Below are 18,427 nucleotides of genomic sequence, written 5' to 3' on the forward strand. Positions count from 1 at the left end.
ACCAGGAGTATACAAGGAGTATACAGTACTACTATTCTCTTCTACAAATCCTTAATTGCAATCATGCAAAGATTAGCCTTTTAACACCATTGTGTTGGGGCCTTTGTTAACAGGTTTTCAAATCACAGGCTGTTCTTTTCCAAAGGTCTTTACCTTTACAAATAAACAATTATGTAGGTGAATTAACCTGAAATGCCTTTCATATTTGTTGATTTGTACATCCCAGGAATAAGTAATCTTGCTTTGATGATTATTTTAGAAACATACATAACATAGAGTTTTTACAGTCAGCAGTTCCCTAATGCTGCTGATTATTCCGCTTATATATTTTATGCTGTACGTATATGAAGCATGGCCATGTTTTGGCAAAATGCCTACGTAAAAACATTTATATTTGCCATAATCCTGGACTCTTGATCCCCTCCCAGCACATGTCAATCTCACCTGAGCCTCTGTGAAAACAAGACAGAGTAATCAATGCATGATATTCACATTGTGGGAGAGAGGGAGGGAGAAGAGACACTACCAGTGACCAACCAGAATGATTCAAACACACTGATCTCTGGGGGTCAAACAGGGCCTTCTGTCCTCAGTGGCAGCTGATCTGAAACTGAGCCACTGATATAGACCATCTATCAGAAGGCTCATTCATGCTTCTCTTTACTAGCATGTCGTAAGGACGTCATGCTGTAACTATGGTAAACACAGACACCTGCACGCAAACGCGCCTGTGCACGCACAGACACAGGCACGCACACAGGCGCACACACACACGCAAACGCACCTGTGCACGCACGGACACAGGCACGCACACAGGCGCACACACACACGCAAACACGCCTGTGCACGCACGGACACAGGCACGCACACAGGCGCACACACACACGCAAACGCGCCTGTGCACGCACGGACACAGGCACGCACACTGGCGCACACACGCAAACGCACCTATGCACGCACACACACGCACATACACAGACACACACACAGTCTGATATAATGTCCTGGGGAAGCATTAGCACATATATCAAGGTAAAGTTACACATGAAGAAATAGAGAAGAGGAGATAAACTGCCTTTTACAGCATCAACAATCAAAGCATTTAGTAGATTGGACACAAGCACGTTCTGGGAGCTGGATCTGACTAATCTACAAATGGCTTCTTGTTATTAAACTGCTAATTCAGAGGATTAAAGGATCCATGAGAACACAATCCTCTTTACTGGATGTTCCTTGGATGCTGAAGGTGGCTTAAATATTAATTAAGCACACACACACGTGCACCCATATGCGCACATACTCCTACTTGCATGCTTGTACAGAGACAGACATACACAGATATATACACAGACACAAACATGGAGGTTCACATGCTGTATCTTTCTCAAATACACATACGAACACACCTGTATTCATATACAGTACAGCAGACCCCTCCTCCTCCCCCCACACACGCACACGCACAAGCACACGCACACACACACCTGTTTTCATATACAGTACAGCAGACCCCCCTCCTCCTCCCCCCACACACGCACACACACACACACACACACACACACCTGTCTTCATATACAGTAGAGCAGACCCCTCCCCCTCCCCCCCCCACACACACACCTGTTTTCATATACAGTACAGCAGACAACACTATCTAACTGATTAATCCCTTTCATTCTTTTTTGGGTGGTTCACACCGTCATTCCTCCTCTTTCTGGGTCCCAAAACATAATTTGAAGACTGAGTCTCTGTGTCATGAATCACCGTGAGGAAGAGCTCTTAGGTAATGGCATTCAACAGAAAAGATACTCTGTGCATGACAGCAACCATTTTTCCAGATAAGCAGACAAACTACACCTCTTCTACAGTAAATTGCAAATAAGAACAGTATATCAATGATAACTTGACAATTCATCATGTGTTAATGGAGCTTTTCTCTTACTGATTCTAAACTGGTACAATAACATGCAACTTATGCATACAGTCTCTTCAGCGTCAGGAATTTTTTAAAGTAAGCTATTTCAGGCCTTTCGAGTTTTATTGTTATAAAATCAAGGTACATTTCAACAGGGGTGGGAGGACATGTCCCCCCACATTCTGAAATTACATTTTTGTCCCCCCCAGTTTTATCATTGGAATGTGATACAAAACGAGGAAACGGTGTGCTTTAGGACCATGCGGACGTTTCCGAGCGGTCGGGTAGGCTGTTTGGAGTGTTTATCCGACAAAAAAAATTACTGACAAAAAAAAAAAGGTTATGTCCCCAACACTTCTAAAACCAAAGTTGCACCCCTGCATTTCCATATCTAAATGATCTATAAAATGTTATGAACGGCACCTTTGAATGTACATTTTTGGTCTAAGACAGGCTGTAAATGTACACAGAGCATCAGTGTAAAAGTCAAAGACAATGGAAGCCAATGGAAAGGTAATGTAGTATTATGAAGAACTACTATCTGAGGATTACATTACCTGACTTTTACACTGAAATGAACACTGTCATTTATACTGACCTTTTTAGATCAGTATGAATGTACTGTCTGTGTCATTTTAACTGAGGTCCTCAGCAGGTTTCCTGGTGGAGAAAAACAGACTCTGAAACCAGAATAGGTCCCCTGTGTTTTAATTAATGGGAGATACCAAAGATACAGTACTATTACAATACTTAACACATACTGTAACACGCCATCACTATAACTGCTTTATTTAAAAATGTGTTTATTATTAAAACTTCCCTAACAATACTTCAAAATACAGTTGATAACACTAATACAACTACTGACACTAATACTATTGCTACTAATGACAATAACAAAAATAGAAACCTATCTGAACTGTGACAAGTGTTTCAGGATTACAAATTTGACTCCTAATGGGTTCTCCTGTAACGCTTTAATTCACTACCTATGCGATATCAATTCCATTATAATCTCATTAAACTACTGCACACTGAGGTGATTTCAAATGAATGTGAAACAGCCAACCGCACACTCCTTCCTAATTGAGCAATAATTTGAACTCATTATTATTGCCCATTATTAAATTAATGAACTTAATGGACTTATTTTCCAAATTGCAAAGACCCCTGGCAACATGTTTTTGATTCCATTAGCAGACATACTGGAGGAAATGAGACACACAGAGGTGTATGTGCAATTAGCCTACCGCTGTGTGCTAATCTTATACTGACTCCATGATGACCACTCTCACCATGCAAGACATGATGTTAAATCTCCATATTATAAAATAATAAAACACTCCTGTCACAAGGTGTATCATATGTAGCCTACGTCACATTCACGTGACAGTTTTTGAGTAACATTTCATCGAGTGGTTAGGTGAAATTTGACATTTTCTTATAGAAAATATGAGAATCATCGATATCCACTTGACAAATTTGCAGAAAAGAAGAAAGCGGACTATCTGCATAAATGCTAGAGGGCAATCGATACCTCACCAACCACAAATGACGCATGTCGATATGGATATTGAATTCTGTATTTAATTAAAACCATACTCCTGCGCTCACTGTCAGAATTCCACAGCTCCACTGTGGATAGTGTTAGACGAGAAGAGGGTTGTACAGTGATTTGTGTTCATCACAGCATGACAAAAAGACCAAGAGAACAGGCCAGTGTGTCAGCACCACATCAATCAGTAATCACATTTCTGTTCTGTTCTCTCCCCCTCTACACTGAAGGACCAAGGCACCACACAGACTCCTCAAAAACACACATCGTCCTGTCTTATCACGTCAACAATTTAACACTCATATTAGATTTAAAGCCTCCCCAAACCTAAGTGTTTGTTTCTCAACTGGAAGTCATCTAAGGGAAGGGCAGACAAAGTTATTAAGAGTTATTATAACATCAACAAAAGATCATCATTGTCAAATTATGCTTTGCAATGCAACTCAAATTAATGTAATTATTTTTAAACGTACTGTAATCATATTGTATAAAGAAGTCATTTAAGGTGAACAGCTTTGCTTTCTGTGCATGTCCTTTAAATCCACAAAGTCCGAGGTTGACATTTGCAACAAACAGCCCATAGGCTGATTGCTGCAACAGAATTAAGAATGGGGCCGCGGCGTTGTAATTTGTTGAAGAAGATAGAATATGCAATTATATTGTAGGAAGTGTCTTAACTTTGTTTACTGTAAACATCCAACATTGACAGTGTCTTTACATCGTAGTAATAAAAAACAGCTGCATAATTTAAAACAACAGAGACCAAATGCTCCTCTGAGGTACAGAATAAGCGCTACATGATACCCTATGAATATCAATGGGGTATAAAAAATTCTGCTCCCCTGAGAGACCAATAGTAAACCTCTAGTTATAACTCATTTTGATTTCAAATAGAGTCAATGCCTGCCTCAGTTTTTCACTCTGCATTTTGCTGCAGCCCAATGCAATAGCAGCACGCAATGTCAGAACTACAGTAAACTAACGGGCATTTAAATCAAGTTAATGCATTCTGTACACAACCAAAGCCAGTAAGAATGGGGTCTGAATGAGAGAGACAGAAAGAGTGGACCTCGCGCGACCCAGGGGCCAAGGTAACTACACTTCCACTACAGTATTCACTGCTCATTTGGAAGTCTTTGTCAACAAAATCAATTTTTCGAGCAAGTCTCTAGTCTCACTGGGTACGAGTCGTAAAATATTTAACCAGTATAGAGATCTGGCAAGTCATTGGTTTAAAAAGAACACACTGCTTTCACACTAGGCTTCTCTCTATCTCTTCAGAGAGAGCCAGTGGTGATTTGTCTGCCCAGTAAAAAAATTGCAACCAAAGATTTGGCAAAACCGTTAAAGTGATTTGTTGGGATTGCCAGTTGAACCATGAAGTGCAATGAAAAATGACAAGCACACTTTAGACTGGCTACCGTCACATTATTCCGAAACATGTATGCACTTACATATTTTGGAGCAAAAAAATTGCTGTGTCAACAGCGTCAGATTATACAGAATTTCAATGAGAATTATTTATCAGCTGAACCTCAGTCATATTTATGGGCTCTTCTGCACAGATGAAGAGAGCCACCTCCACACTGCTGAATATTTCTCTTTCTAGTCTACTTTAACGGGGGCTTTGGCCAGCACACATTAAGGCTGTTGGGCATATGAAAAGACACTGGCCACCGGTGCAGGCTACTGGGTCACTTCATGGGCAGAATGGACATATGATATCACAATCGTATCACACATGTAATTACATGTGACTAATGTGATTTACAAAACACATAAAGACAAACACACATATTGTGCGCACGTGATTTGAATTTGATTTGTGTTTGTTTGTCTTTATGTGTTCTGTAGACACACACACACACACACACACACACACACACACACACACACACACACACACACACACACACACACACACACACACACACACACACACACACACACACACACACACACACACAGTATAGAGTCCAATACTGACATGGGGTGAAATGAAGGTACCTGTCCTCATCATCCAAGGCCTGTGTGTGCCTGACCTGAAGAGAGGAGGGGTAGGGGAGGTAAGGGGAGGCAGGCCTGGGGCATGGCCAGAGGAGGCAGGCTGAGAGAGTAAAGAGCCATCCACGGAGACTTATAAAGTCCCAACTACAATTTACAGGGAATGCTGAAATAGTAGTGGCCACTGGCGGGTCATGCTGTCGAAGGCACTCTTTTATTTGCTTCATTCCCTTTGACACCGCCTCTCGATTAGGGTCATAAATCCCTTGAAATCGGTCAATAACCTATAACACTAATGCCACTCTCCTGACATTCATTTTACTGCCTGGGTGCCACAATGTTTCTTAACTCATTGCACGTGACAGAGGATTTTATACTGGCCTCGATTGATTGAGAAGAGTATATAACAACCTTTATATAGTGTGTTTGTGCTTCTATAAAATAACATGAATATGGAGAGGGTCCAGACAGGAGAATATTCTGTTCACTAGCTTGTTTTATTGGATGTTCTCTAAGTTAGCAGGATATCACAGAGGTAAGATAACACCCAAGCAACTGGCAACTCTGACTTACAGCATAATATTTTGTTTGAATTTTATGAGTACATAACCTGATAATTATATTTGAATAAGTGTATATCCAGGCTGTATCACAACCGGCCGTGATTGGGAGTCCCATTAGGGCGATGCACAACTGGCCCAGCGTCGTCCAGGTTTGGCCGGTGTAGGCCGTCATTGTAAATAAGAGTTTGTTCTTAACTGACTTGCCTAGTTAAATAAAGGATAAATGAAATAAAAATAAAATAAAATATGAAAGAGTGCAAACCACCCAAATACGATTTATTTTTTCGGGCCGAGAGAAGGTGAAGTCAATTCCTTATCATGCGTGGCAAGTTGCCAGTAGATGTGTTTTTTCCATTCTCACTGGGGCTTCTCCTCCAATCGTTTTTGTGTGTGGGAACTGACACTTCAGGGCATATCCATGCCACAGACGTGTTACTGATGTGCATGCCTTCTGTTCCAACACTGATGACAGAATGAAGAATCGCCATATGAGACATACTCGTGGAATTATCCACAGTGCAACAGGGCAAAACAAGAGGAATTTATGGGGCACATGTTCTACACAAACAAATTGTGTGGATAAAATATACACTCTGAATACAAACGGAAAGGGATTTCAAAATAAGCTTTATGGTGTACCCGTGCGTTCGCATGTGCCTGGAATTAGTTATTTCATGATCAGACAGACTGTGATAAAGGGTTCAGACTGATCAGACAGACTGAGGTAAAGGGGTTAGACTGATCAGACAGACTGTGGTAAAGGGTTCAGACTCTGATCAGACAGACTGAGGTAAAGGGGTTAGACTGATCAGACAGACTGTGGTAAAGGGTTTAGACTGATCAGACAGACTGAGGTAAAGGGTTTAGACTGATCAGACAGACTGAGGTAAAGGGTTCAGACTCTGATCAGACAGACTGAGGTAAAGGGGTTAGACTGATCAGACAGACTGCGGTAAAGGGTTTAGACTGATCAGACAGACTGTGGTAAAGGGTTTAGACTGATCAGACAGACTGAGGTAAAGGGGTTAGATTGATCAGACAGACTGTGGTAAAGGGATTAGACTGATCAGACAGACTGTGGTAAAGTGGTTAGATTGATCAGACAGACTGAGGTAAAGGGGTTAGACTGATCAGACAGACTGAGGTAAAGGGGTTAGACTGATCAGACAGACTGCGGTAAAGGGGTTAGACTGATCAGACAGACTGTGGTAAAGGGGTTAGACTGATCAGACAGACTGTGGTAAAGGGATTAGACTGATCAGACAGACTGCGGTAAAGGGGTTAGACTGATCAGACAGACTGTGGTAAAGGGGTTAGACTGATCAGACAGACTGCGGTAAAGGGGTTAGACTGATCAGACAGACTGTGGTAAAGGGGTTAGACTGATCAGACAGACTGAGGTAAAGGGTTCAGACTCTGATCAGACAGACTGCGGTAAAGGGTTTAGACTGATCAGACAGACTGCGGTAAAGGGTTTAGACTGATCAGACAGACTGCGGTAAAGGGTTTAGACTGATCAGACAGACTGTGGTAAAGGGATTAGACTGATCAGACAGACTGTGGTAAAGGGGTTAGACTGATCAGACAGACTGCGGTAAAGGGTTTAGACTGATCAGACAGACTGCGGTAAAGGGTTTAGACTGATCAGACAGACTGTGGTAAAGGGTTTAGATTGATCAGACAGACTGAGGTAAAGGGGTTAGACTGATCAGACAGACTGTGGTAAAGGGATTAGACTGACCAGACAGACTGTGGTAAAGGGGTTAGACTGATCATACAGACTGTGGTAAAGGGGTTAGACTGATCAGACAGACTGTGGTAAAGGGGTTAGACTGATCAGACAGACTGTGGTAAAGGGGTTAGACTGATCAGACAGACTGCGGTAAAGGGGTTAGACTGATCAGACAGACTGAGGTAAAGGGGTTAGACTGATCAGACAGACTGTGGTAAAGGGGTTAGACTGATCAGACAGACTGCGGTAAAGGGGTTAGACTGATCAGACAGACTGCGGTAAAGGGTTCAGACTCTGATCAGACAGACTGTGGTAAAGGGGTTAGACTGATCAGACAGACTGTGGTAAAGGGTTTAGATTGATCAGACAGACTGAGGTAAAGGGGTTAGACTGATCAGACAGACTGTGGTAAAGGGGTTAGACTGATCAGACAGAATGCGGTAAAGGGTTCAGACTCTGATCAGACAGACTGAGGTAAAGGGTTTAGACTCTGACTGTGTCTTGTTTTAAATGACTGAATTCTCTAAATTTGCCTGGAAATAAATCCTGTCTCACTCTTAAGTCTAGCTGACACACACTATGAGCCCAAAGCCTATGAGTTATCTTTCCAATCAGTGTTCAATCATCCATGATGTCTTATCTTATTGATCAGCCTTAAGTATATTGTGTAAGACATCATAAAAGAGGGCAAAATGGTTGAACCTTTGTTTCAGTTTCTCTGTAGATCATCTTTTTTTGTTAAGTTGGTGCCATAAGCCTCCTTCAATATTTCATTTTCCTAGTCCTTGAGCACAGTGTGGGGTGAGCCGGGGCTGCAGGTGAAATGGGGGCTGGGCTTTGGCGCCGTGCATTCTTCTCCTGAATACGCTGCGAGGTACAATCTAACACATTCATGTTCATTCACTGACACACGGCCAGGAAACTAATGTACAGTATATCTTATCTGATGTAATATTACCATGCTAATGTCTTTTCTAGCGTCTAACATACAGTTGAAATCGGTAGTTTACATACACTTAGGTTGGAGTCATTAAAACTAGTTTTCAACCACTCCACAAATTTCTTGTTAACAAACTACAGGTTTGGCAAGTCGGTTAGGACATCTACTTTGTGCATGACACAAATCATTTTTCCAACAATTGTTTACAGACAGATTATTTCACTTATAATTCACTGTATCACAATTCCAGTGGGTCAGAAGTGTACATACACTAAGTTGACTGTGCCTTTAAACAGCTTGGAAAATTCCAGAAAATTATGTCAGGGCTTTACAAGCTTCTGATAGGCTAATTGACTACATTTGAGTCAATTGGAGGTGTACCTGTGGATGTATTTCAAGGCCTACTTTCAAACTCAGTGCCTCTTTGCTTGAAAATCAAAATAAATCAGCCAAGACCTCAGAAAATAAATTGTAGACCTCCACAAGTCTGGTTCATCCTTAGGAGAAATGTTCAAATGCCTGAAGGTACCATGTTCATCTGTACAAACAATAGTACACAAGTATAAACACCATGGGACCACGCAGCCGTCATACCGCTCAGGAAGGAGACGTGTTCTGTCTCCTAGAGATGAACGTACTTTGGTGAGAAAAGTGCAAATCAATCTCAGAACAACAGCAAAAGACCTTGTGAAGATGCTGGAGGAAACAGGTACAAAAGTATCTAGATCCACAGTAAAACGAGTCCTATATCGACATAACCTCAAAGGTCGCTCAGCAAGGAAGAAGTCACTGCTCCAAAACCGCCATAAAAAAGCCAGACTACGATTTGCAACTGCACATGTGGACAAAGATCATACTTTTTAGAACTGTTTGGCCATAGTGACCATCGTTATGTTTGGAGGAAAAAGGGGGATGCTTGCAAGCCGAAAAACACCATCCCAACTGTGAAGCACGGGGGTGGCAGCATCATGTTGTGGGGTGCTTTGCTGCAGGAGGGACTGGTGCACTTCACAAAATAGATGGCATCATGAGGAGGGAAAATTAGGTGGATATATTGAAGCAACATCTCAAGACATCAGTCAGGAAGTTAAAGCTTGGTCGCAAATGTGTCTTCCAAATGCACAATGACCCCAAGCATACTTCCAAAGTTGTGGCAAAATGGCTTAAGGACAACAAAATCAAGGTATTGGAGTGGCCATCACAAAGCCCTGACCTCAATCCCATAGATTATTTGTGGGCAGAACTGAAAAAGCATGCGCGAGCAAGGAGGCCTACAAACCTGACTCAGTTACACCAGCTCTGTCAGGAGGAATGGGCCAAAATTCACCCAACGTATTGTGGCAAGCTTGTGGAAGGCTACCCGAAACATTTGACCAAGTTAAACAATTTAAAGGCAATGCTACCAAATACCAATTGAGTGTATGTAAACTTCTGACCCACTGGGAATGTGATGAAAGAAACAAAAGCTGAAATAAATCCTTCTCTTAACTATTATTCTGACATTTCACATTCTTAAAATAAAGTCGTGCTCCTAACTGACCTAAGACAGAGAATATTTACGAGAATTAAATGTCAGGAATTGTGAAAAATTGAGTTTAAATGTATTTGGCTAAGGTGTATGTAAACTTACGACTTCAACTGTATGTGCATTAGCCAGTTTCCATTTTACTACCAAACTGGCTCCTCTGCTGTTCATTGTTCCAGGCAGTTGTTAAAGCTGCAGTTCCTCTCTGTCTTTCTCTATCTCAGCCTCGTGACAAAAAGCCCCTTGAATGATCTGGCCTTTAATCACTAAAACAGATTTTATTTTTCCTCTCTCTGGAATGGCTGGAGCTGAATTGACGTGTAGCCTCCACAGTGCCGAGGCAAAATGGCCGTCCCAGTAACGGCTCACAAGCCCCTGGACAACCTGAGGCATGGCCATCCAATCCCACATCATTAAGGCTAGAGTCCTTTATTGTGTTGGAAGGCATTAAACGGTGCGCTGGCTCTAGCCCTGAAGTCACACTCCACTAGGAGAAAACAGCAGAAAAATAACAGCACAGCTGGATAATGACTTTTCCCTGGGAGGCTGACCATGTGTATGAAAGTGCTAATGATAGCAGGTACAATAAGCGAGCGCAAGGCTTTTACTGCGTCCAGATATATTTTCCTCAGCTAAACTTGCCAGTGATTTCCCCCATGTAGGTGTCTTTCTGTAGTTTAAGAAGAGCCCCCCACCCCCTCCTCCCCTCCTCTCCCTCCATCCTCTTCCTTCTCCAGTATCTAATCTCCTTATCAGCTGTACAGCTAATATCAAAGAGGACTGCGGTGTGAAAATCCTGCGAGTAAAACCCACTGTCGGAGTCTAATTACAATTAGCTGGGCTCCAGACCCATTAGGCCTGGGGGGAAGAGTGCAAAAGCGCAGAAAATTAAAGCTACTGATCGCTAATGATCCCACAGACTAAAGGAATGGGTTCAGATTTGGGGATCTCTGAAATATACCCCGTCTCTTCTTCCTGTTTCTAAGTCTAAAGGCTGATCTCCAGGCCTTCTTTCAAATGCTCTGAGGGAAGGTGCAATTACGATGTTTCCACAAAGTTTTGGAGGCTGAAAGTTGTTCAACTGTTGGGTTAACACAGCCATTATAGTCTTGATATTAAATAAGACAAAACATATCCTGCTAAAAACCATGAGAATGTAGACGATAATATTTTCTCCGCAAAGCTTTATAGCACACCAAAGTTCACGCCGTTTATGGCATGCGTGTCATGTGAGTAGTAAAACGAGCCTATGAAAGTTAATGAATGGTTATTAACCGCCATTATCCCGTGTTACGAGTAACTTCATATTGATTTATGTACCTCACATCTTCAACAGTTCCCTTCAAGTGAAGCACTACTAAAATTCACCTTAAAAAGGAAATACCTCTCGTTTGATGATGTAAGCCCCAAGTTCTTCCTGGCGGCTGTGTTAGAGATAGAAGAGTCCAGAGTTATTAGGGCCGTCAGGTAAGTGTGTGGCGACAGCGACAGCGGCCTGGGATGGGGGTGGAGGGAGAGGCGGCTAGCACCAGCTAATGAAAGCGTCTCAGGGAGTACTAAAGAGTCTACGTGACACTACTCCTAATTCGTCTGTCTGAGGACACAGATCAATTAATACATTAACAAACGATCAGAGACACTTCATCTTGCAATATGCTGGACTTGCTGCCCGGCCTCCCGTCCTGAATGGCTGATCTGCTCTACTTCCATACACTGCAGTCCTCCATGCATCTCAACAACCTCCACTAGTCAAACAGATAAAGATGTTGTAGATGCACATTTTGCTTCAATTATTGTAACTGTTTTAATCTAATTTCATGACTCTCTGGATAAAATGAGTCATTCAAAACTACTGTAGTCTGTTCAGATTTCTTTTTCAGATTCCTGATAGACTTTTCTTTGCGTTCTGACAAAACATAGTAACAGTACCTTTTCATAATGATGCCATTACAATACTGAATCACAAACATTGGGACAGAGTATTCCCAGAGTTGTTTATTTTATTTATATCTAATACAACCAATCACCTCTTTGGCTCAGTAACGTGATGCCTCACCCCAACACATTAGGCATTGTCTAGCCATGGAACCCCATGTTGTTTCAAACACACAAACAAACCATTCAAATACAGTAGGTCAAACATACTGAAAGATTCAGTGGATTCAGTGGCGGGGACTGGCACAGCCATTACAGTAATTTGATCATCCTGTTGTAGGAGAACTTTCCTGCAATGCAGGAAATGTAAAACTTGTATTGTATTTGAGGTCCCTTTGACTTGATTTTCCCTAACAAAAGAATGTATCAACCCATTCAAAAATGTCCATTAATTATAATCCACATAATAATTCCCATTTCCTGTTGCTTCAGGATTATTTTCCTGCTGTAGTAAACTGGCTCAAATTAAGATCCTACATCTGTAGCGTGAGTGAGTGTGTTGGTGGTGTATTGGGGAAGTCAACAGTAAACCAACGCTCCACACCAGCCAAGGCAGCCATATATCCACTCTGCTCTCCCCCCATTACCAGGCTCTCTGCTCAGCAGCCAGGACCCTGCCCTGCTCAATTATTCATGGCATTCAGGGGAAGACAGAAACATTCATGTTTTCTCCCCTCCTCGCCTCCTCTTCTAATGCAAAGGAACAAACGAGTGAAGAGAATGGCCACCCATCCATTCCTCCCCCTCCATTTCTCAATCGTCCATCTCTAGGATTATTCCGGTTTGCTCCACCTCTAATGACAGAGGTGGAGGTGGTGGTTGGGGCGAGGAGGGCAGTAACTAACACTGACCAGACGGTCTGTTGCTGTTTGGAGATTTACTTCTGGGCGGAGGAGGAGATGGTGGTGAGTGGTACCCAGGAGTATGCTGCATAACCAGGGCCTGTCTTTGGATCCACATTCATCTATATCAGGGGGCAGCAGGGAAATGTAAGCCAAAGGTAATTGCCCCGGATAAGAACATCTGCTTGGTGAATAAATATTCTAATGAGGGGAGCTCACAGATTCCCCAGACTGATCCAGTGCTGACAGTCCTCCGGAGGGACGACAGGTAATGCTCAACACCTGCACCTCAAATGGGAGAGAGACGCTCCCTTCCTCACTCCCCTGCCACAGTAACTAAATGCTGGGCGACAACAACACACACCACAGCATTGTGTAAATCTTCTCCTAGATTAACTGGGTTAGATAAAGATTCCAGGAGTACCAGCCAGGCCCCCTCTGTGCCAAACTGTCCATGCCCAAGCCGCAACTTCTCCCAGCATGCAGCTGTGTGGCACAGGAAGGGAATGTCTGAGATCTGGCGATGATAGAGGAGGGGTAGTCTGGCGAGATTGAGCGAGGGAGCCCCGTGGCACACACACACCTTCAAAGAGGCCTGCTCGCTCAAAAACATGGAGATGCCTTTCCCAATTAGCATCAAACCCCTGTTAGCACGTAGCACCTCACAGGAACACTTAATTGCTTTGACTGCTGGGTAGGCCTGTGTCGGACAGTTTTACTCTGCCTAAACTGCAGTACTATAGAGGGAGTAGGGGAGCAGCTAGGGCTCCACTTTATGTCATGTTTTTGATATATAACATTCTGTATTATTCATACACTTGGCTGTTGCTTTAATGGAAAATAACAAATAATTCTGAGGCTCAGAATGGACTGAACTGGAGGCTGGTAGAGTCGAGCATCTTCCCCCACAGCCGATTCTCCGCTCACTGAAATCCAAAACTGACAATCGATAGCCACAAGCACGACCTGCGTTCCCGCTATGCAACAGACGCAACCCAAATTCCACCACAGTTCAATAGCTTTATGATCAGAATGCCAAAAATTGGAAGTTTACTGTGTCTTGGTACAGACGGTTGTAAAAAAATTTACGTCAGCAAATTAATATGGATTGCAAGGAGCTGCAATCTGCATTACTGTAGACATCTCAACGTAGAAGGGAGGAATAGCAGAGGGTATTGAGTGGGGATGGTTGTGGTGGGGAGGGAATGGAAAACCACACAGCAGACACAACTGATCTGACTAATTACCAATGATCTCATACACAATTAATTAGCACCTCTGGATAACGCACTGTACACACTCTTACTGTATGTTTTACACAACTTATTTATGGTCAAAATGTTTTGGAGTGGAATGAAAAGGACTAAGCTATGGGTGATAAAATGGGAAATAAAACCCCTTTAAAATACGTTCAAAGAAGACATCCATAAACAGAGAATGTGAAATGTGGCCCCCAAAAGTGAGGCAGCAACAGTTTGAGGAACTGGTCAAAACAAACAGATATAGCTTCAAATGGTCCATACATGCCGGTTGGTTTAATTGTTAACTATGTCTGCAGAATGTGAATGGAGGGAGAAATATGGTAAGGTGAAAATAACATCCAGTTAAATAAATCTTTGGTGAGGAGGTTGAATAAATCTCAGGTGAAAAGGGAGGTAAGTGGCAGGCTTCTATAGAATATGGTTGGTGCTCTCCCATCAATAAAACAACACATAAAAGTTAAATAACCATCAGCTCTGTTCATGCATTTGGTAGGTGTGACACACACCCCGACCACAACTGAAGAGAAATGGAACAATTGTAGATGTGTGCAAACACAATTTGACCAACTGCGACAAAACTGCACTAATGAAATCACCACCGACTAGGTAGTTTTGCAATGTTCCTAACACATCTACACACACACACACACACACACACACACACACACACACACACACACACACACACACACACACACACACGAGTGCGCGCGCACACACACACACACACACACACACACACACACACACACACACACACACACCAACGCATCTCTGAGCATTCACACACACACACACACACTACCTCCCTCTGCAGTTCGAGGCAACACAATGGTCAACAAAAAGAGAGCAACTCTGTGGTCCAGTACTCACCCAAAAATACATCATCATTTCGGATGTGGGACAGGTGAGGTGCAGGCACGGCGGAGAGTGTGGGGTTGAGCAGCGGGACAAGTCCAGCCAGTTTGAGCGTCAGGAAGAGAAGCGAGTCCGACCGTTTGGAACGAGTGCTTTACTGGTCCCTCTTCCACTGGGGCAGCCCTCCCTCTCAACTGTTCAATGGGGCTCGACTAGCTTCCCCCTCTTCTCTTCTTCCTCTGCCCTTCAATTTTCACAAGCCGCCTTTTTCCTCTTCTTTCAGCCTCACAGAGAAGAAGCAGACAGAGAGAGAGGAAAGCTTGGGAGGTGTTCTAACCCTTTTCTTTTGATACTCTTGCCTCTCCACGCCACTCACTTTCTCTCTCTCTCTCTCTCTCTCTCTCTCTCTCTCTCTCTCTCTCTCTCTCTCTCTCTCTCTCTCTCTCCCCTCTGTCTCTCTCTCTCTCTCTCTCTCTCTCTCTCTCTCTATCCTATTCTCTCTCTCTCCCTCTCTCCCTTGCTCTCTCTCTACTCCCTCTCCCACTCGATTTTCTCTCACTCTTTGGCTTGTGCTGTCTCTTATTGGTGAATGTGGAATCAGTCAGTACAGCGCGGAGGCTCAACTACAGCAGGAGCAGCCTGCGCCTGACAGCTGCCTCCAGCATTCCTCCACTGGAGCCGTGTTCCTCTGCATAGAGGGGTGCTGTGCTGCGCGCCGAACAAATCGGGATCTCACAGACGGTACTGTAAAATTCAGCATCCCAGGGTGGGGGATGGAGGTGGTGGGGGTTGGTGGGGGGCTGGTAATGGAGAGAGCGGCAGGGTGGGGGTGGGTGGGGGGTTTCTGTTGATGATGATGCTATTGATGGTGGCGGGCTATCTGAGGCGGGAGTGAGAAGATCACTCTCCTCTTTTCACTTTCTGACTGACTGAGACGATGTACTTAAGTTAATGCAGCTTCAGCTGTATGAGGAGCAGAGAGAAAACACTGCAGGGAGCACCAATAAAGACTGAATGTACTGAAAGTATGCCAAGGGGAACTAGGAGCATCAGCTTGTTCTCACTCTTTTCTACTTTTCTGCAAAGGTTGTGTGTGTGTGTGTGTGTGTGTGTGTGTTCAGTGTGTGCGTGTATCTTGTTTCAGCTATAGGATCAACCAGAAATAGAGTGGTCAAGAAAAACCAAGGGGGTTCAGATGGACCAAATTGTAGTTGGGGTAGTCATATGCAGTAGGTATGGCATATGAAAGAAGAATTTGGTTAGGGGTGAGAACGAAGCTCTGTGCTGTGGGTGTGGGTGCCGAGAGACACGCTTTTGTGTGTTCTCCATCTGGAGGCTGTTAAGGTGAGGGAAGGGAGGGAGGAGGCTCGCCTATCTTTTAGACAGCATTGTAACAATGAGCCTGCCTCAGCAAATTTCTAAACATATCATCAATACACGACTGGGCGCTAACGCTTTTAATATTAACCCTGTGGCAACCAGGGCAGACTGCGGAGAGCTGGAGTGTTTCTGCGGCTTCCTCCACTGCTGGATCATCCAATAAAATACGTCCTGGGGGATGAGCTAATTTGTTGTAGGATCCTAAAGAACATTTGCCAGCCATAGAGAACATTGTGGTAATGAACAGAAGAGATATATTCAGGTTATGTTACCCATCAGTAATTGCCACATAAGGAGGCTGAGTTAAATTTGCAGTTTGCAGCTGGCTCTGAGCGAATTGCGTACACAAGGGGCCTCGTTCATATGGCGTTACTGTCATCTTAAATTTATCAGCAGTTTTTTTTTCTTACCCCTTTTGTTTTCTTTTAAAAATGAGGAATTGATCGCTGAAATGTAAAACACCAGACGGTTATTTTAGGAACTCCAAATATTCAGTCAAATATAGCTCATGCATAAGTAATGCATTTCTCACTACTTTGTTCTTTTGTTATTGCTAGATCGCAAGAGAGCCTCTCCAGCACTGTGTACACACAATCTATTATTGTGGGTATTAACATACAAGTCATCCATATCTTTTTTACATGTCCACCAGACTCAATGGATTTACATTAGCAATCACGGTGGGTAAGCGCCCCCACTCCTCCATCCATCTCTGATGGGAAATAAAAATGAAATGCACTTCTCAGGCAACTCGGATTAAGGATCACGCTTTTATCAAATACTGAAGTCTATTTCAAGTCCTCCTCATAAATAACTGAGGGGAAGGAGAGAGAGAGAAGGAGCGAAGAGAGAAAGGGAGGGAGCAAAAGGAGAGACAGAGAGAAAGATGGAGGGAAGGAGGAGGGGGAAAGAGACAGGCAGAGGGGGAGAGAGAGTGCATCACGGACTGAAGCTAAGACGCAGGGCACTTGGGGTTTTAGGGATTAGAAAAAAGGTAGAATGGAGAAAATAAGATGAGAATTTGAAGGCATTTTAGCATCAAATAATCCCTATGTCTCCTTTCCAGGGATCTCCAGCCCTCAATTACCCATGAAAATGGAAACAGAAAGGGAATTGGGAAGAAGATGGAGCGTCTGGGCCGAGACATGTTGTTTTTCTCCTCCTACTCTCCTACTTCTATTCTCTCACCAGCTCCATTTTTCCATCCTATATAGTGTTTACCAGGATGCTAGTGGCTTTCCCGCCTCTTTAGATTTCCCACCAACGTCTAGACTCCCCCAGGGGACTCAGATGTCCATTATGGAGCCAAGAGCCTAAAGCTTTCAGAGAGAAAGGAGGAAGTAAAGGACTTAAATGCACTTTATTCAGCCCTAAAATGGCCACCCTCAGCTCAGCTCAGGATCTCCCCCCTTTTAAAGGAAAAATACACCCAATTGACTTTTGGTATTTTTTTAATTAGTCCACTGTTGCTACAGATGATGCAAAAGCACAACACCATGATGATGTTGGCAAGTGACACTTTGCTTCTTGAAAGTCCAATATCTTGAAAACTTGACTGAAAACTGGGACTGTATCAACAGCGGACAAATGAAAAAATACCAAAAGATAGTTTTTGAGTGGAGTTTTCTTTTAATATTTCATGGTAATCCTAGTGCTTGTTAGCAGGAATATCCCCATATCTGTTGTTGGTCCATGCCCTGTTCTTCTCAGCTTTACAGTGAGAGCATTGAGCTACGGTTCCCTGAGCACTCAGCCAAGGCCCCTGACTTGAGGACGGGGTCTTAAGGGTCTTGGTATATACTAGACATGGTTCTCTCACCCCAGCCCCATTTCTCTATTAGTCTATGGTGGCTGGTCTCAGCTGCTTCAACTAATGGGCTTTGTGCTGGTTGACCCAAAGACAGGAAGAAAGGATTCTC

General features: G+C 43.3%; 1 protein-coding gene across 3 annotated transcripts in view; it reads right to left on the reverse strand.

The window, feature by feature from the left end:
• Positions 1-18,427, reverse strand: part of LOC139421440 (RNA binding protein fox-1 homolog 3-like) — a 407,216-nt gene that overhangs the window by 116,223 nt on the left and 272,566 nt on the right. Inside the window, exon 1 of one of the 3 annotated variants that reach the window (XM_071172352.1) lies at positions 15,144-15,201. The exons of the other annotated variants lie outside the window; for them this stretch is intronic. Coding sequence (XP_071028453.1) covers positions 15,144-15,161 — 18 coding nt within the window. The 5' untranslated portion in view covers positions 15,162-15,201. Of the gene's footprint in view, positions 1-15,143; positions 15,202-18,427 lie in introns of those variants that run through there. 3 annotated transcript variants of the gene reach the window in all.

The sequence above is a fragment of the Oncorhynchus clarkii genome, chromosome 12, assembly GCF_045791955.1.
Source record: "Oncorhynchus clarkii lewisi isolate Uvic-CL-2024 chromosome 12, UVic_Ocla_1.0, whole genome shotgun sequence".
NCBI lineage: Eukaryota > Metazoa > Chordata > Actinopteri > Salmoniformes > Salmonidae > Oncorhynchus > Oncorhynchus clarkii.